This window comes from Oenanthe melanoleuca, chromosome Z (assembly GCF_029582105.1).
Source record: "Oenanthe melanoleuca isolate GR-GAL-2019-014 chromosome Z, OMel1.0, whole genome shotgun sequence".
Taxonomy (NCBI): Eukaryota; Metazoa; Chordata; class Aves; order Passeriformes; family Muscicapidae; genus Oenanthe; species Oenanthe melanoleuca.
In genome coordinates this window covers 43907846-43928589 of record NC_079362.1, presented here as the reverse complement: position 1 = coordinate 43928589, position 20744 = coordinate 43907846, and the positions used below count along the sequence as shown (strand labels likewise).

The 20744-nt window shown below is 37.9% G+C and overlaps 1 protein-coding gene across 1 annotated transcript in view; it reads left to right on the top strand.

Annotated features, from left to right (window-relative positions):
- ADAMTSL1 (ADAMTS like 1) overlaps positions 1–20744 on the top strand; it is a 176650-nt gene that overhangs the window by 137482 nt on the left and 18424 nt on the right. The window contains exons 21-24 of the mRNA XM_056514574.1: positions 3807–3934; positions 7100–7228; positions 11430–11609; positions 13414–13548. Of these exons, the coding sequence (XP_056370549.1) occupies positions 3807–3934; positions 7100–7228; positions 11430–11609; positions 13414–13548 (572 nt within the window). The remainder of the gene's footprint in view (positions 1–3806; positions 3935–7099; positions 7229–11429; positions 11610–13413; positions 13549–20744) is intronic.

Sequence of the window (20744 nt, the reverse complement as noted above, 5' to 3'; positions counted from 1 at the left end):
GAAAGTATCATTTCTTTTCCAGTTAGTGGCATAAGTAATTGAGAGCTCTTCATTAAACGTTGAGGCAGTTTCCACCTCATGAACTTTCTTCCGGACACATCATTTGTAGTTCCCTCAGGCTGGTGTGTGGGGGAAGAAATGACCATGCTCTGAGCTTCAGACATAACTCAACACCTACATCTTTGGAGTTAATGGAAGTTTAGAAAATGTGGTCTGTAAAAAAATTGTTTTGAGGATTTTTTTTTTTTTTTTTTTTGCTGGGCTCTTTAAGAGCAGTATTCTGGTTTTGGCTCAGAATGCTCTTGCTGCCTGTCAGTCAGCTGTGTCAATGGAACCTGCAGTTTAAGCAGTCTTACAAGGCCACAGGTGTAAACTGCTTGTAAACTTTACTTGCTGTAAACTGCAAGGCCACAGATGTCAACACGTGGTTGTGTCTGGTATGCTTGAACTGTCCTTCAGCTCTGCAGTTTGTTTTCTTTGTATTTTGCCAGCCATTGAATGGAGAAGAGGATTTTTCAGCCCACCTCTGTCTTAATAGGAATAAGAAAATAAATAGAGGTGGGCTTTCCTGTACCAGTATCAGAGAGTGACAATTCTGCTGAGAATGGCCAGAGAGGAATGCTGAAGTTCCTCAGGTCACATCCTACTGAATATACTGAGTTTTCAGAAGTACTTAGTTGGAATTGCAATTCTTAGAGTACAGGCTGCTGGTTTTAGATTGGGTGACAGCTACCTGTTTTGTGTATGCAAACCTCTGAGATACAGGCATTCATTTTCACAAGTTGTGGCCATGGATTTTGTCTGAGCCAGTGATGTCCAGCAGTGATGGTTGATGTATGGCTCTGTTCTCATTGCCCCATTCCATGAGCTGTTTCATCCACCTAAAAGTATGACTCCTACTGCACAGCTGTCCTTGAAAAAATTAATTGTCTTTAGCTTTAGTCTAGGTACAGTCACAAAAAGATATAGCATAGGCCCCCAAAAAGTGCTGGTTTTCAGTTACTCAATAGAATGAAAGCATATGACACAAATAGCTGCAACAGTTGAAATATCTGTGGTTTCAGTAAAAGATCCCCAACTTGTCCCTGCATATGCAGCCTGAGTGCTTATTTAACAGAAGTGTCCATTCTCTCTCCTAAGGTTGAAGTGTCAAGCAAACACTAGCATGGGTTCTGAATGCCATTTCACAGCCTACTAGTATGGCTCTGAACGAGTGTACCAAAGTTTTTAGACTGCTGTATATGTTGGAAAATGTTTTATTTTAGAGAAAATTCAGATTAAAAATACAAATCAGTTTTAAAAGTAAAAAATCTTTGACAAATTTATGTATTGTTTAGTAAGCCTTGCCAGTATACTGTAATTTGTCACTGGGGATCCACTGGTACTTAATAATTCAAGTTCTCTAAAACAGACAAACTTTTATAAAAGGACATGAAGCAGCATGTGAACAGTAAGTGATATGGAGTTAAGGTGTTAGAGGTGCTGTCTGATTTAATCATTGATATATGTCCTGCAAAATATGTTTCTGTCTTAGAGGCAGTACAGTTGGAGCAACTGAGATGAGACTAATTAAATATTAAGCTGTATTATTTTCAGTCCATAAATGAGATTCTGAAGAAATGCTGCTGACATAAAGAATTGCTACAGCTGTTTTGGGGTTTTTTCCACCCTGACAAGCAACTCAGTACCTAATAAAAATAGCAATCTATGAGCAAATAAGGAATTCAGCCAAAATAATTATAAACTAAGAGGAATATAAAAGGATCTGCTTTCAAGAAAAGCAGCTACGCCAAATTTTGATGCACAAATAACAGAATTATTGAAAAGAAGAGGACATTTTGTTTGTTTCTGAACAAGGACATTAAAACTTGGGTTGAGAGAATAGGAGGATGGAGCTGTGTTGGAGTTTATTTCTTTAAAAGCCAAGTATCTACCTGGATTACTTCTGTTTCTAAAAACATTTGTGCTGGATGTTGAGGTGACTTAAGCTGACAGAGAAGAGTTTGTGTCAGGAGAGGTGATTAACAACAAACAAATTATGCATCCTTGTGTTTTATAAGGTGTAATATTAGGCAAGATCTTTCCTCAGCCTGAAGATGTCAGAAACATTAATTAAAATTATTTTAGGAATCTTGTAAGCATTAGTTTATGTGTAGACTGCAAGATCTGCCTACATACTATATTTGCAGACATGCAGACAGAACACACAGAATTTTTAAATGTTACAGGCTGTTATAATTTGGGACAGCTTCAGAAGATTTAATGAATTCCATGTAATGGTTGAAGCATTCAGTGTTAAACTAAAAATATATGTGTGAGATACTGATGCATGCTAACATCAGTTCTGCAAGTAAAAAAATCTGTTAGTTACTGTCACTATTAGCAGTGGCTGTCTAGTCATCCCTGCTTATGACTAAGAGGTAAGAAAAACATCCTTGACAGCAAAAGTGGGAAGGGAATTATTGCAGCCATTGGTGATTTTTTGGCTGTGCAAGAACAGATGTAATTTTAAAAACATTATTGTTTGTTTTGCAAATGTGCATTTTTCTAAGCAGCTGAAAATTTGTTTAACAACAGGCAGCTTTTTTATTGATAATGACTATTTTTATTATTACTCACAAAAGGGTAAAAAAAAAAAGTTAAGTCTGGAGTTTTTTTGCTATAATAGATTTTGCTGGGTGGCCCTAATCTGGTTTGTTTTAGAGATCTACCACCCACAGTGTTGTACAGAATTGAGTATCTGTGGCTTTTTGGTCCATGAGACAACAGTTTTTACTGTGGGGATGGGAGTGTAAAGAAATTCATCAGTTCCAGGATCTGTGATCAGACTTTTATTGCATGTGTTTTACAAGCATATCCCTCCCTCAGTTTCACCCTTGTCACTGTCAATCACAGCCTCAGCTAAGAGTTTACAAGCAACAGCTGCTGAAAGTTGCTGATGAGAACAGTGTGATTCAATTTTTTCAAGAGTTTCCGCTAAAATGAAAACTCAGAGAAAGGAGCAGTAACCATGAAACACAGTGTTATGAAAATAAGGGTACAAAAGCATTGACACAAACCTGTGGACTGAATTCCTGCTGAAATAGGTGTATGTCAGGACCTCATGAGTTATACCACTGCAAAACCAGACAGGGAAAAGAAGTAGTTCATAAAAGCACTAAGACCATATTAATTCCATTTAACCATAGGCAGTACACTGAGCACATGGTAGGCTCCTCTTACTGGCAGAGGAAAGAAACAGTGGGTTCAGGACAAGGAGGAGCTGAGAACTCCTCTCTGTCTTCAGTGGAAGAATCAAACCTGTTGAGTTTGCACAAGCTTCCCCTCAGTAAAAGTATCTGAACCTTTTTCAGGCTTTAACACTGACCCTATATTCACTTCACTTTCTTTCTGCACAGCTTTGGCATGTTTCATGATTTTTCCCTTGCAATAATTTAGCTTTTTCTTACTGTTGCTATTCCTGTGTTGCAGAACTGGAAGACAGGAATGCTAGGGAACTCACTCAGCATTATGCAGAAGTGGTACAGCAGAGGAGGAGGTTTCACTGGGCATATGTCCTAATTACTCGAGAATCTTTCTTTAATACACATACCAGCAGTAGAGGAACTAGGAATGAGACTAAAATTTAATTTAAGTAATCACAATTTACAGTTTCAATGTAAGAATTTAAGTTTCTTTGTAGATTTTTGAATATAAACTACAATATAACCTTAAAAATATTACCTAAGCCTGAAAATTTCCAGTAAATATGTTCATGTTCACATGGACTAAGAGACTACTATGTATTTCTTTCTGCTTTATGCCAGGTTGCTCCTTCAGCCTGATGACTCCTTGCAGATTCTAGCACCCGTGGAAGCTGATGTGGGTTTCTATGCTTGCAATGCATCCAATGCCCTGGGATCTGACTCTGTGTCCATTGCTGTCACCCTAGCAGGTAATAGCTCCATCTCTGTGATTGCAGGATGGTCCATGTTACTTGTGTGAACCTGGACAGAAGCTGTTTGGGGAAACAGGTGGCTACTAAAGCTGTGTAACATGCTTCAACAGAAGTACACTGGTGAGAGCACAGGGTGTGAGCTCTGCAAAAGTCTGAGGCATAGTCCAGCTTTCATAGATAGTTTGTGAAGTTTATGTGTCTCTGGAAGACATCCATGCTTTTTCTCACTTGCATCTGACATGCTCTTAAAACAGTGCTTATCCTGGTTATTTGCAGCCTGTAGGGGCAATGCGGTCCAAGCCTCCCAACTTCTGTGCTTCAATTTAAACCTAGCACTGACCTCTTCAAATACAACAGATGGATTGCAGGATTTACTTAGGCAAGCCAGAAAACTTTCAGAACTGAACAGTTATCTTTTACAAGATCAAACACTGTATCACATTCAATCACAAGTGTGGCTGACGCAGTTTCAATTGTAGCAAACAGAAGTCTCAAAAAATTAGATTCTGTGTTTCTATTCCTCTACTAACAAGTTCTAAAGCAGAATAAATATCCTGTGCTAATTCTAAAGATTCAGATAAAAACCAATGGCAAAGGGAGTTAAAAGTATGAATCCAGCTTCTTCCAGGTTCCCTAGCAGACATGTTCAGCAGGCTCACAACCACATCAGGACAAGCAGAAGGGTGGAGCAGCAAACATGAACGAAGAGCTGTTAGAAAGATATAGGAACAGAACAGTGACAGCTAATGACTGTGACAGGGCAGAGAAGTGTTGCAGGAGGAGGATCCCATTTATCACCAAGGCAAAAGTAAACATGCTAGGAATACTGGAAAACTCATTGGTTTTGCAGACTTACCCATTTCACTGCTTCAGCCTGTGGAAATGCTTGGTGGCTTTCAATGCATAGGCAGCAAGCACCAGCTGCCATTGTACCATGTGTGACTAGAGTAAGGATAGCTGTTGATAAACTTTAATTTTTGAAAATATTTTTTACACCAAGCGCAGAGAAAATTTCAGTTAAGAGAAACATGAGGACTATGTAAGAAGGAAACAGTGGATAACAGTGAAGCTTAGACCAGTAAATCAACTAGAAAGAGACTTTGTCTTCTCCTTTATCAGAACAGATGCAAAAAAGAAAGATCTGCATCAGAGCTACAAATTCAGTAGGCAAAACTGAAGAGATTTTACACTACTGCTATCAGAAATGCCTTTGCTGGACCCCAGGCAGCAGGGTAGCAGTGGCACAAGAAGACTTTTAGATTTTTGATTATAATTAATTATCAAAGCTATAATTTAAACCATTAGGTGAATCAACATTCATGCTTCCCAGACTCAAGTAGAACTCCTCTTAGGAGCTGGTATACTTTTGCATCTCACATCCAAGGCAAAGAGCTGAACAGCCTATAAAATGAGGCCATAAATATCAAAGTGAAATACTGAGCAGTTTTTGGAACAAAGTAACAGTCTTTTTGGCATAATGGAAGTATTTTCCCAAAAAACCTGGAAAGCTGAGATAATCTTTAGAGGAATCAAGAGTGGGGCTGAAAGCGTATTTCATTGAAGAATTTCTGATTCATTTAACACATGCATGGAAAAAAAAAGACAGAGAAATATGCTACTTTTTGTTTTCTCAATGGTTTCCTACTCATTTATGGTTTGAACACCTAAAAGATTTTTAATCTTGTGGTGAGGTTATGGAAACCAATCAGGAAAATAAAAGGCTGATGGATAGCTGAAGAATTTTTCTTTTCTTTATACTTTGCCAAAAACTATCAAAACTTTTGGAGGTATTTCAACAATAAAATGTAGTATTTTACTTAGTTATTCTTGGGCATTAAAATCACCAAAAAAAAAAAAAAAATTTAAAGTGCAAAAAAAGACCAAAAAAACAATCAGATATGACAGGAGTATCAGATGAATAGTATATTTTAAAAGCCCTGAAAATACAATTATATGGAGCAATTTACATTCAAGACTGAATTAAATTTTCAGAACTCTCCATGAGCTCAGTGAAATCAAATTCTTTTTCTTATATCCATCTTTTCTTCAGCGCCAATTTAATATACAAATAAAGCTAGTGATAGGCATTATTAGCCTAAAACTGCAACTTTTGGAGGCAAATGATGATATCTGGGTTTGTATCTGATCATTTATTTAAAATGGGGGGGAAAAAGGTGTTTCTAGATTTTTGGAAAATTATGTGTTTGAAAATGCAACACTAATTCAAAACCACCCAAGTCTCATGCCGTTTAAAGCCATTGTGTTATGTTCTGCTACTTCTGCAATATCCTGACTACAAAGAACTTTCTCTGAAACAGGGCAGCACCTGAATTCGGCTCTTGTCAGCTCTGCTGCATTAGTCCTCTTTCTCAAAACTAAGCTTGGGTGCATCTAACCTGTTTTGTAGCCTTACAAAAGGATTTGCAGAAGGCTTCTTGAGCCATTGATGGTGGATAACTTTGTAAGTAATCTCTCAAAGACACAACAGCAGCGAAACGACTTGCTGCCACCAGTGTTGAAAGTACACTTTATTGTGGGCAAAGCAGTAGGTCTATTAGAGATAAACCCCTTCCCATTGGATAACCAGTTTTGTTTTATCTAAAAGGTGTAGTAACAGTGAATTGCATTAACACAGTTTATATCCCTCATCTTCTTGTGCTGGCCATTATTAGAAAACTTTCTGGTTATGATCTGGTCTTCCCCACGCCAGTGTTACCCCTGTAGGTTAAGGAAACCATGATCAATGTGTAGAAACAGCTTACATGTTGCTCTAAACTTCCTCCACTGTGCCTGCAGCCATCACTCAGGCTCCTGTGTTTGGTCTTTACCAAAGAGTGGTAGTGCAGTGGCCGTGCCAGCCAAACATCTTCTGCAGCTCCATTCGTGCTGGTGTTTATTGACTCAGCTGCTTCTCCTGTATGTCCATATGACTTTAATGTTATTCTTCCTCTGCTTCAAGTGTGATTTTTCTTTTTTCAAGGCAGCTTTACCCATGGAATTTGGTGGCACTGAAATATTATAAAAAGCGGGTGGCCTCACACTTCATTTTCCCTTATCCACCGTTCTGGTGTGTGTACCTTCACAAGGAGTGTTCCAGCCCATCTATCCCACTGTGAGTCCAATGTGCTTGGGATGGTAAAATGTGGTGCTTCTTTTATGCAGGAAAGCCACTGATAAAGACATCAAGAGCTACTGTGATCAACACTGAATCGCCCGCTGTCACTGTTGATATTGGAAGCATGCTGAAAACCATCCAGAAAGCAAATGTTAGCATTAACTGCCAGGTAGCAGGTAAAAAATTATTATCTCCTGTGTGGGTACCTTTGGCTACAAATTTCTGTGGGATTTTCTGTTAAATTGGTATCTCCAGTTGCAGCTGAGTGAAATTGCAAGGTTTTCCTAGGTCTCTGGCAAACTTCATTGCTTCCATTAATTCTTATCACAGAATTTGTCCTCCTTTTATCCATATCAAACAAGGCAAGTATAGTGGCTTAAGAAAATTGAGCTCAAAAAAAAAAAAAATTTTGAGTCAATGTGACAGACCTCATCATAAGACCTACACATGGTATGGTGTGGATGTAACAAAACTGATACACAAGGCTACCTGTTGGGGATGTTTGGTAACAAGATACAAGCATGGACTGACTAATTGCATTGCTGGTGGTGTTTTTAAAAATCGCTCCAGCTAGTTTTGTCTTTTCCTGCCAAACTTATTTTACATTAAAGGAATGTTAGTGCTCTTTTTTTCTGTTTTTTCCTTCTTTTTTTTTCATCTTGGAAGTGCAGGAATTCAGAAGAATTCTACTGAAACAGGCTTTGCCCTAAAACTTGTCCAGTTGGAGACTGAATATATACAAGTCTTACAGTGTTAGCCTCTTCCAAATGGTAACCAAAATAGGCTGACCTTGTCTGTGTGTGGCAGCCCTATTCCTGTTGGTGGGAATGAACCAGTCTGATGTCCAGTGACTTTCAAGGAAGAAGATTAAAGTGATACTTGGTTTTTTTCCTCAGGCCTTACCATGCTCACCAGCATGGTGTGTCTCTCACTGTGTGAAGGAGACTAAAAATTACATTAACACGAATTATTTTGGATTTCTCTCTCTGAGTTCTCTTAGCTACCCAGACACATAACCCACAGATTCAGACTGTTACTGCTGATCTAAGAAGTGTAGCCATTTCTCTTCAGTATAAAAGCACCAAGTAAACAACAGGATGTGACTAAATAAAGTTGCCACAGTACTTATAATATCAGAAAACTACAGGAGGGAAGCACAAAGAGGTCAGAGGCACAGATTCAAAGTCTTTTCTGGAAGGAAAATAATCTCTAGCAATTTTGTGAAACTCACAACATCCAAAATGGAAAATATTAGCAGTGTCTTCTCATCTAGGACAAGGCTTTCTGCTATCTAGTATCTGTATATTGGAATCTTCTGTGACACAGAAGAAATTTTCTTAAATCCTAATTTTTTCCATGGTTGAAAAAAAAAAAACCTTCTGCTACTGCCTCCAGAGAAAATGTTAACTATGTTAACACCAAGATTAATGGTCTTGAAGTTATCATAAAATCATAAACCACAAGCTGGGATATTACAAAGGGAATAAGAGAGTGAGGGCAGATATGTTTTATGGGCACTAGAATCCTAATTTCATAAAAATAGTGCTAATAATTCAACAGCAATTACGAAAAAAGCTACCTTGAGAAATGATCCAAGAACAGCAATTTCTATCAGCTGCCCCACCTACATCTGGAAAATGAACCACCTCATAAAACCATAAAACATAGTATGAGAATAAATGCAACTTTCTTCTTATGTAAACACAACCTTTTGTTTTAGCCTCAGCTTTATGATCATCCAGCCTTTTACGTATTTTTGATCATCCTTAGAACAATCAATTCTAAGGATAAGAGTAACTTGCATTATTTCTGCAGTCAGAAAATGTGTTGTATCCTAGTGACTTCTTCAGAGTAGATGACCTTTACATCTGTACAGTTTGCCAAAGCTCCCAGAAAACATTAACAATGAAATGGCTACTAAAAAATAGCAAATTAGCATGTAACAGTGCAATAACAGCTTGCAATAAAAAATATATTAGAATGTAAGAACAAAGTTAAGACAGTTAGAAAGCAAACTAGCATATCCAGAAATTCTGTGGAGACTTGTCTGGATGAAAACAGTTTTTCACACAGTCTTGTAAAGCTATAGTTTTTTCCTTCTAGTACTTTCTCTCTAATCATGTCAGGATGTCCTGAACCAGCACAACTAAGGAGAGTTGTTCTAGGTCAGAGTTCAGTGACAGTTAATCCCATTAATATAAGCTGTGTTTTTATCACTGTGCTGTACAGTCATCTGTGTACTGGATCTGGATATCTCAGCTCATGTAAGGACACATCTTTACTTAGGGTCAGCAAGACAGCAGAACAGATTGTTACAAGAGAAATATTAAAGATCAGTTATGATATTTTCCAGAGCTGCATTTTCTGTCAAGGGGCCAAAAATATATACTTGCTGCTGACAGATGTTGATACACCTGGAGAAGGTTTCTTAAAAATAAGAACTAGTTGAAGAGTATGCAACAAGGCCTAGGGAGTAATTTTATATTGCTTTTCAACTTCTTAAGAAAGGCATAAGCACTGTCAAAGTCTGTCTTCTGAGTTGAGTTCCACAGATATTAACTAAAAGACAAGGGAAAAGAGAATCATTCTGGATGCATTAGAGTTTAATTGGCACCTGATGTGATTTATGTCAAGATGAAACTCTATTTCAGTTTTACCTTGAAGACAGTGTTGTGGTTTTGATCAAGATTGAAACCCAACATTATTTCGCTAGACATAACTTCACTGCTTTATCCATAGAGGTGAAGGAATATGTTTTTTAACTATTTTTAGGTGATTGTAGTCAATTCCAGACTTCTCCAAAACTAATCTTAGGGGAACTCCCACCCAAAAGTCACTCAGGAGTCCTGCAGATGCCTGTGACTTCCAGCTGGAGGATTTGCTCCAAGCTTCAGAAAGCCAGCAGCATTTTTGGTGTAGGTAACTTGACCACTGTGCACCATTTCACTTTAAGATAGGAAGTGAGAGCAATATGGGTCACATCAGTATCAACAGGGAGCTTTCTATTGATTTCAGCACTCAAATTGTGTAGATACTCATTCAAATAATATGACCCAGACTGTTACTGAAAATACAGTTTAGTATGAAGAAGACACCAGTTTTAAAAATCTAGTTCATAAGGCATTCTGCAAAATGTCATGTACAATTAGTGACTGTCAAGTCAGAACAGGTTTGGAAGGGTGGCTTAAAATATATTACCTTCCTGTCCTTTATCTCTTTGTATCTTTGTTGTTCCAGTTTGCAGTTCTTTTGGTTCTCCTAAACAGTCCTTTCCTCTGTATTCAACTTACATGCTGGAGGTTTTATTTTCTTGCTCTTGCCTGGATTTATGGCCCATGTTTTTTCATCAGCTACACCAGATTGTGAAATATAATTCACTATTTCAAGAATATTGTGGCATTCCAAAGTAGTCACCATTGTTAGAAACTTCTACTGCAATGACTCCTTTCTCACAGAGCCACTGGTTTAGCAAAATTATCCCAATTGGCTTACACAATTCTGCTTGCTAATATCCCAGGTAGGCTTTTTGTGCTGGATAAAATGCACATTGATGGAGGAGAAAGCTGAAGAACAGACTTGGGTAATTGCTCACTATCTAAAGTTTTGCCTGCCCAGCAAAGTGAGTTCTGTTTCTAGCTGCCACCTCTCAGACTTTGAGTCTGTGTGATATTTGTGCAAGGGAAACACTCAGCCCTCTGTCCTTGGCATTCAGCATTACCCAACAAATTGAAATGCTCTTGCTACCCCTTGTGGCAGTGACATGACATGATTTGTGTTTGCTCATCCCTGTGCTGGCTGCCTCCTGTTCACATCCTGAGGCTGCGTGTGACACTGAAGGTGAGAGCCCAAAAGAAAACGAAACTTCTGTTCTTTGATGTACACTGCTCATCTTGCCCAGGGCAAACTAGGAACAGCTGTACCTGCAAATCTCCTGTCAGTGTGGAAACATTGAAGACAGGGGAAGGACATGCTTGTAGAATACAATCAGAAAAATGTTTTTGTAGCATTGGTGGACATTTTGTAGGCAGAGTGCATGTTTCTTAGACTCAACAGCAATACCTCAGCATTAAGGGGATCTCACTTTTAACCCCTCTTTATTCTGCTGTTAGTGAAGTGCAGAGGAAACTGCTTTTCTAGACTAGGACTATCTTAGCAGCTGCCTGCAGGAAGCATATTAATTGTGTCTGTGTATTTATTTAGTTGTTTTATTTGAGTCACTGGTCTAAAAGACTGTGGCCATATGAAATCTTCTTTGTCTCTTCCCCTTTTTCTTTAGCCTTCACTCAGAATTTCTCATCTCTTCTTCCACTATTTGCCTCAATTTTTGCCTTTGTAATTCTTACTTGTGTTAGTTACACTTTGCCAATGTTTTTCCAGGTGTTCCTGAAGCAAAAGTTACTTGGTTTAAAAACAAGGTCAAGCTGTCCTCTACTCACCATCTGCGTGATGGGTTGCTGTTAATAGCAAATGTTTCTCTATCAGATCAGGGGTTGTACTCCTGCAAGGCAGCCAATCTCCATGGGGAAGTAACTGAAAGCTCCCAGCTGTTGGTTCTTGGTAAGTCCAGGGTATTTTGGTATTTTGATCTTGCAGCAGTAGCTAGTGGCACATCCAGATGGCAGAACTAATCAGATGTTGTGGAAAGAGCAAGTGGCACGCTGACAGCCCTGTTCTAAGAAAAGCATCAGTCTCCATTTGTACTCTGGACAGCATCAGCTGAAGCAAGGTGGAGGTAAAAGGAAAGTATCGAAGGACAGGGATTGCACTTCCCAGTCCCAAGATACTCAGTATAACTCCTTCAGACTTGCTAGCTAAGAAAAGCACTTACTAACCATATCTTAAAGTGACTATTTTAAAATGAGAGTGCTGCCACTTTTTCCCTGTGAAGTGCTCTGACTCTGCCTGAGCAGTCTTTCTGTTGAAGGCTGTGTGATATTGATCCACTTCACAACAGGTAAAAAAAAAAATGCACTTCTAAAAAGTACATCCCAAGTTCAGTGAATGCTGAATTTTACTTTCTCCTGAGTTTTTAAAGAAAGCCCATCTGGGTGATTTGAAAGAGAGTGGCAGCTGTGAAATATGAGTGGAAGTGGTACCTGGTGGGAAATGGAAGTGTGGGAAAGGCATATCCTTTCTAAGTGACTCATCTTCTATCATTTCTGCATGCCTTGCAGATGAAAGATCCAGACAGAATTTTTAAGTACTTTAGTAGTGCATTTGGTGGTGAAGTCTGAAATTCTGAAACCTACTCCCCACAGCTGGGGCAACACTATTACAGCATCCACTACAGCTCTCATCTTTCATAACTAGTGAGCATCCAGAGGATGTATAGCAGTGAGATTTCTCAGTTTCACAGACAATATTAAATGGAGGTTCACACTCTTCTTTTGCTAATCCAGATTGAGCCTAGAATCTCCGACTAAAAAAATTAATCTGGAAAAAAAATCAGCTGAGTTTCAGCCTTTAAATAAAGACTCACAGATGATCTCTAAATCCTTTTCTGATCATTATAAATGGCTTAGCTTTTAAAGATGGTAAGTTACTGTGCGTTATGCAAGCTGCTTATGTTTGTAATCAAATTACATTTTTAGCTCCTTGATGGAACAGAATAGTTCAGGCATCCTTGACCTGTACTCCTGTGCTGAACGCTATCAGCAGTAGAAAACTTGCATCATGTATGCTATGATCTAATTTGAAGTGGATGAAGCCACTGTTAATTTCAATCAAATACCACATCATTTTCATGACAAACAGAATTGGGAATGCTAGGCATTACCTCAATTTTTAAAATAGCATTGTGATTAGTAAACAACTAAATCCTGCAGTCCTCAGCACAGACTGATCCTCTTGAGCTCTGAATTCTTAGTCCTTTGGAGTTCTGCCCGAGTATGCCACAGGATCTGGGAGCATTATAACAACATTTAATTAGGGCTTGATTCAGGTTGTAGCTGATGCTAACATTTTTCACTAATTGTCATGAATTTTTGATTTTACTTCTATGCTTGTATACATTTACTTTTTCTTCCAAGCTGCTGTATCTCCTGATATCGTATAACTCTGTCACATGTGCATAGGATCTACCAGAATGCTGTGGTAGCCTTCAAAGATAATTTCTTTTAGTTTGTGGTGTTGTGTCCAGTTGTTATTTTAATAATTTTTCCAGTACCTTACCTAAAGTGAGGCAAAATTTCAGTAGTTACCCAAACTTGCTTAATCTGCCCCTCTGAAATGGCAATGTTGCAGCACAGTGAAAATTGCAACAATATATTGGAGGGGAGATAAGAGGAGGGGAGGGGGTCTATATCCCAAGATGTTTTCTGCTCTAGTTTTGATCATCACTTCATTCTCTCAATGTTACCAGAGCCTCCACGACCTCTTCCTTACCTAGATGACTTGACAGCAATGCTTAGCAGTGCTGGGCCCAGCACCCATTCAGTGCTGACTTCTCCTTCAGGAACAAAACTGACTGTCAGTCCAGGGAGCTCTGCTCTCATAGGTAAGTCAAGTGCTTTAAGATTTTTAGATTTTAAAGTCTTTACAGTTTTAATTACAGTTATGCATCTGGTGTTAACCATTACATTAAGGATTTGGTTATCCAGACATGGGCATTAAGACAAAAGACATCAAACCAATAGTTCATTGTGAGTCATAATCACTGCCAAATAGACCTCAGAAATTAATTTTTTAAAAAAAAGGTCTTTTAATTAGTCCAAAGCTGCATGCAGAATAAGGACTCCATGGTACCACCCTTAATATAGCACTCTGTAAGAAGGAGTCCCTGCCCTGGGGGCTGTCAGTCTTATTCAACACAAAGACATGGCAGACTGGTGTGCTATTTGATCTAGAAGAAGAAACATTGGTGGCTCTGTTTCAATTTTTCTTCTACATTTGGGGAGTTGTCTTGCCATATGCCTGCTGCTCTTGTTGTATATCCTTCTTCAGAACTTTTTCATAGTTTTGCCTATCCCTCTCTCATGTTTTGGTCTTGTAAGCTCTCTGTTTTAATCTGTTCATTTTATTCCTCTTTCCTATTTCACACAACCAGTATTTGCATTAAGCCATATAAGGAAATCATCCCCAGTGAATGCTTTTTTCTTTTCATCCATTTCTGCCTTCCATAGATCTTTACCCTCTTTACATAGCAAGTTGTAAAAGAACTTTCAGACCTGTAGGTGTGATTTGTTTGCAAAATGATTCTCGTTATTTTCTGAATATCAGGGTATATTAATTTTATTATTTAATTTAATAGGCTTCTTCAAAATTCTATTGTCAGGCTCAGATAGGCAGACAGCTTCCATAATGAACACAATACTGCATACCATGAAAACTTGTCAAGCCCTACAATTTCAGATCTACCTTTTATCCTTTTAGTGGTAGGGATCTGAAACTTTTAGCAAGGGCTCTGCAGATGTGGTATCCTGAGTGTTAATACATCTCTCTGCACCTTCCAAAGCATTTTCTCCTTAAATTTAACTACAATTTTAAGATTTTATTTTCACAATAGAGACATTCTATTTATGTTTTTAGTTTTGTGTTTTACTTTTCCACACAACTGCATACATTTGCAAAGGCTTTTAACCTGCAGCTCTGGATTACATTTCTGCTTGCACAAAAACTGCACTGAAATAGTCTCAGTGGGGAAAACATCATAGGTATTTATTAGCATTGAATCAATCATTTGAGTATGGTTTTATTGTGCTCACTGATTGAAGACTGAGTCATATTCCTGTTTCATCCATTTCCTCTCAGATTTCCAAAAAGAGGTCTTTAGGAGTTTCAGGAGGTTTTTATTGTTTAGAAGCAGTAACTGAATGACAAAGGGTGTTCTGCACTGCCTGTATACAGCCATGTCCAGATCAATTTCATTTGGCCATACTGCCCTGTACTCTGCTGTTTCACTTCATGGGCAAGGAAATTCCACGGATTGTAATTGCAAAATAGCAAACCAGTTTCGTTCTTGAGGCAGTTCCCTCAACTTCACCGGAGTTTTACTGGTTTGAATTTGAGCCTTGTTATTACTCAAACCTAGGATCTTCTGAGATACTTTTTCTAACAAAAAATAAGCACATAAGAATGGGCTAGAAAGTTGTCCATTGATTCTTTCCATTCTGCCACTCGCCCAATCAGCTTTAACCCTGCTAAGTATTTCATAATTTATTATGTTGAGGTATTGCCTCTACATTCTCTGGATGTCCTGTTTAAGAACTTTGGGTATACAAATTGCTGTGTGTAAGATCTCTTCTCCATGCTGCTGTTAGGCACCAGTATCTCTTGGGACTCAAAAGGCATTGAAATAGACATGTATTTGGAAATCTAGGCATATGAGGATTTGTTGAGGGAAACAAAGAAACAGGATATCTGCAAAGGAACAGAGTGAAATGTGAAGGAAAGGAGTGATAAGTAAGCTCTGGGTAAACATTTTATTTTATAGGAGTTAAAGACAACAAAGGTGAAAAATTATGTTAGAAAACTGGATAAAGTCATGCATTGGTTTTCCAAAGTTTAAGAAAAATGGGAGTTAAAACTTCATTAGATACTGATTTCATGCCTTGGGAGATAAAAAAAAAATGCAAACAGAAAATATTAACACAGCAATGGTAAAGATGGGAACTTTGGAAATTAAAAGCTGCATCCAACACAAAAAAAATTGATAAACTGAGCTGCAAGGAGAGAAACAGAACTTCCAGATTATCATACATGCTATACACTGTCTTTAACAAAGTGGATTTGTGCAATGCTTCCACCATCACTTCAATCATGTGAAATTATTAACTTGCTGTCTGGAATCATCTACTGTGGGTTTCTTCTACTTAAATGTCAGGGAGTTTGCAGAAGATAAAGATCAGTGTCATAACACAGATATCTGATTTGGAGGTTTTCCTTCTCTTTGCAAGGGTCATTGAGCAGTCATTTATGTGCCTTCATAATAAAAGTAGGAGAAAATATCTGTTAAAACACCCATGCCCTGCTGAACAGAGTCAGCAACATTTTTATCCTATATGCTTCTTTTGTTTCTAAAGTTTTGAGAGTCCAGCCAGCTTTCTAGGCCCAGCTCATCATCCATTTGAAGAGCATGATATAGATGGTGGCTTACACAGATTGATGCTTACCCTGCTCTTTACAAATGTTGAAAATATGTGCTGAGTACTGCAGTCCTCCCCAGTCCTCACATTCATTGTCAAGTTGTGTAGTAGACACTTGTGTCACACACTTGAAGGTCACACACTTCAAGGACAGGATTATCCCCAAAGCAAAGCTGAACACCCATGAGCTTGGAAATATTTCTGGGTTTTACAATAGCACAAATTGACAATCAGTGATGAGCCACAGACTGTCGTGCACATTCTGATATTCTTGGTTCATGGCAGAAACACAAAAAAGACTTTACATTACACAGAAGATAAAACACAGTTGATTTCTGAAGTGACACAAATACACATTTCTCTGGAAAGTTTTCACATTAGATCTTAATTTTAAGGTTTCTCTCTTTGGGACTTTTTAAATTTTAATTACGGTTTTCCTGAATGTTGGTGATGAAAATGTTATAGGAAACACTGCACTTTTCACCACTGAAAAAGGTCTTTTGTTTGTCACCTGATAAGAATTTTTGGGTTTTAAAAATATTCATGATAATTTGACCTCTGTCAATTCTGATTACTTCATGGTGTTATCTTTTGAAATTAAGGGAACATCCAAAGCTCATGTATTTTCTGTAGTTTATCTATGCTACAAGTATCAATGAATTTTTTACACAAGTCCTTAGACACATTTCCATGAGTCTTCAGCTTTGTAAATGTTAATATCGGCAAAAAACAATGTTGTAGGATCCAGTGTTCTGACTTCTGACACTTCCGCAGAAAAGGCTTTGGGCCTGTCAAGAATATTTGTTTTCACTTGGGTTCAAGATTGTTATTTCCTGTATTTGAATATAGTTCAATGGGAAATTCTCAAGATCTTACAAATCCTTGTGGAGGTTCACCACAGTTTCTCATATATATTGTATTATTATTGGAGACCAATAATTAGCAGACTTGGCAAAAGACACAGAATATGACTTAAAAATATGTCCTTGTTTCAGGACTGAAAGAATACTGAACGCGTTACAGTTGTGTTGCACAGTGAAAGATGAAGCTTTAATGACTTTGACATTCATACATTAGAGAGAATTTATACATTATACATGTATACAATGTATACATTTATACATTATTGAGAATTTTTGCAGGAACATTTGAAGAAGGTCCAGAAATGAGTACTCCTAGGAATATGAACATGTAGTAATCCCTGTAAAATTTCAGACTGAAGAGGGCAGAAGGAAAATGTTATTTTAGGGAATCTGATAATACGAATTAATGGGGGAAAGTCTAGGCAATTATTTGAAGTCTGGTTCTCATGCCTCCTTACTTTTAAGGGATACTGAAAATTACTGTGAAGTTAGATCACAAAGTATATTTTTCTATGACCAGGAAAGTTCAGTCAATTAAAAAAAAAATTATATATATATATATATATATATATATATGCACTGTATTTGATTACTTCCTTATTTACTCACTTCACAAATCATAACATGATTTTACTCTCAGCACTACAAACATAGTCCTATAAATTAAGTTTCTTCCTGGTTTTATACATTAGTCCAAACAACCACAGAACTAGACCAGGTTTGCTACCAATTTCACCACTGCTGTAGAAGATGACCAGCTGCACAACAAAGTCTTGTTCTGAAAATACCAATATTTGAAATGCAGCAGGTTTTAAGACAAAGTGATAACAAAAAACTTTTCACTTAAAAATACAAATGATTTTTCTGTATCAAATTTACTGTATTTCACTCTCATTTTTCTTTTACTGGCAGTAGCATATCCGTCATTTTCTAGAACTGCTTATGTTCCCAGAAGATCACCCAGAAGGAAGAATCAAAAAAGAGTCACCTTTCTTGCAACAGCCAGCCTTTTGAGTATGAATAAATTACTTATTTAAAGATCCAACGGCCTTGGAGCCAAAGCCCTGAAGTTCAGGGTGGGGTCAGGTTTTTTACTATTTCAGAGGGGATCTCTTCAAGCTACAACTAGTACTTGCCAGTGGGTTTAAGGGTTATCTGGGCATAACAGTGGACAGAAAAATCAGCCTAGAGGTTTCTGCATGTTCATGGGTGCATTATAGTACCCAAGCTGGGCAAATGTACAGCTGACTACTTTAGGAGAAGAACCTGATCAGATAGACAGACTTTAGTCAGGATCCAACTCTTTCAATCAGAGCCAGAGAATGCTGCAATTCCTTGCAAAGTACTGTTCCATAACATCTGGCCCTCCTAGGAACAACACTTGTTAAGAAAAAAAAAGTAATAAATTATCCCAATGAACACAACTGATCTCATCAGTATAAATCTCTTTCAATGTTTAGTGGTGTATTTGACAGCAATATATCTTCTTGAAAGTATGTTTTCTTGTAATTCCTCTTTGGTCTTTCCATCTCTACCTGTTGAGCCTGTTTTAAATTTTCCTATATTTGGGAATTATTGCTGTATTAAAATTTGAAGAAGAAATGCAAAATAATTTGCAATCTGCACAAAGCCAGCAAAAAGAAAATTCATAAGTAATTACAGCTGAACTGGAGTCTATGCTCCCTTTAAGGAGAAAGATAGCTGCAGAAGCTGTGCAGTAGGATTCAGTTAAAATCATGACTATCTGAGAAGTTATTTTGCACTATGTAATTTTTTTTCTCCCCATTCTCTGTAATAAATTGGTCATCATGTTTGAAAAGAAGTTCTAATGTTAAAGAATATTTTTAGCAACTTTATTTGATAGTAACATTATGTCTAGTGTGATAAGGATAAAGTGCCAGGTACATTCATGGATACTCTGTCCTTTTAATTGTGTTATTTGTTCCTTTTAATTTTTGTCTCAGTGAAAAGTCTGCCTTGTCATAGTATTTGTGAGAATTCCCAGGTAGTTACATGACCTTTTGTCTAGGTTTGGAGGACAGGTGTTTGCTAAGAAAGGCAGGAGCCTCTGTTTGAAATTGAGAATGTAAACCCTCTCCCTCCAAATTATTCTAATTTTGAAATTAAGGGGCTCTCAGGCAATGATATGGGAATTAGGAATAACAGTTCTTTACTAGGAATATTAAAATAGAAATACAGTATTAAAAAGAACAAACCCAAAACACTGACAGAGTCAGAATACAGCCTGACACCCCGTCAGTCAGGGTGTTGGTAGCAGGCCAATTAAATGGTGGCTACAGCCCCCCTGCAGTGGCAGGGGTGGTTCTGTTGGAGAAGTGGTACTATAGAAGGGTGCAGTTTTCCTCCAAAGGTCCAGTGATGATGTGGAAAGGTCTGGCTTTCCTCTGGAATCCAGTCCAAAAAGGCTGCCTTGGTGCTCCAAATCTCAGTTTTTATCTAAGTAGGGAAAGCTTGGCTCCTCCCCCTGGCTGGAGCATCTCCCAGTGGGATGATGTAATTTTATCTGTCATTCAGTGGGACTTAATGGCCCAGCAGCACATGGTATCTTCCTGGAGGGAGGATGGGTTCTGTAAAAGATAAAGATGATTGCCCCACTTGGTTTTAACAGAAGGCCCATTAGCAGAGAATGTCTCCCATGGAGAAAAGGATCACTGCCCCACCTGGTTCCAGCAGATGATGATGGAATACATACTTTTGGTCACATCACATTGCAACCTAAGACACATTTCTGTAAAGACTAGAATTAAAATTCATATAAATATTATGGCATTATCTTTTCATTTAATTTCCTAATCAGACACATTGATTACATCCTAAATATTGTATAAAGTTCATAGAGTGTTGCAGCATTTTCCTTTTACATTGAAGTATAGTAGACAATGTCAGACTACACTGTAGTATTGGATTGAAATGTGAGGATTTTTCATATACACACTACATACATTTTGGGTTAAAAAGTACATGATGATACCTCTGAATGATTGAACATTTTGACTGCACTAAAACAGTGTTTGTTTTTCAGGCAATCACACACTAGTCCAGCCACTGCCAAGCTCTAAACTCAGGGTCAAAGGAATTATGTTCTTTAGGCAATCTGCTAGTTTTTTCCTGCCTGCTGTTTTGTGCCATGAATAATCTAATCTGACAACCACTTACCTACAGTAGTGGTCGAACATGCTTCCATGTAAAACAATATCACTGGCTTCCTAGGCAACATCTGCTGAATTTTGGGTTTGTTTTAAGACCTTAAGCCCTTGAACTTTTGTCTCTGAGCTTTACCTGAATCACTGACTTAGATTTTTTTTCTAATGAAAGTAATGCAGTGCTCCACTGAAACAAACCTTGGTGGGTGAATAGGAGTATAAGGCTTGCTGCAGGTGTCCTGATGTGGAGATCTCTCATTCTGCCAGCTTCCTTCACATAAAAGATCCTTTAGAATCTTGCAAAACTTGAGACTCATTCTAGAGTAAGTGTTAAGGGAGTTTGAAACACTATGGGATTTCTGACATGTTGACTAAAGGACTTCTCAGTCACGAATTTTGAAGTAACCTCTCCCTCTATGATAGTCCTCAGATCACTCAGAGGACAAAAGTCACAGCCTCTCTGGAGCAAGCATCACTGCCTTTCCCAAACCTGTCTGCCCTCTACCTTTCAAAATGTTACAAGTTTGTATTGGGTTGTGAAATATATGGAAACTTTTGCTGCAGCAGTGACATTTGAACTTG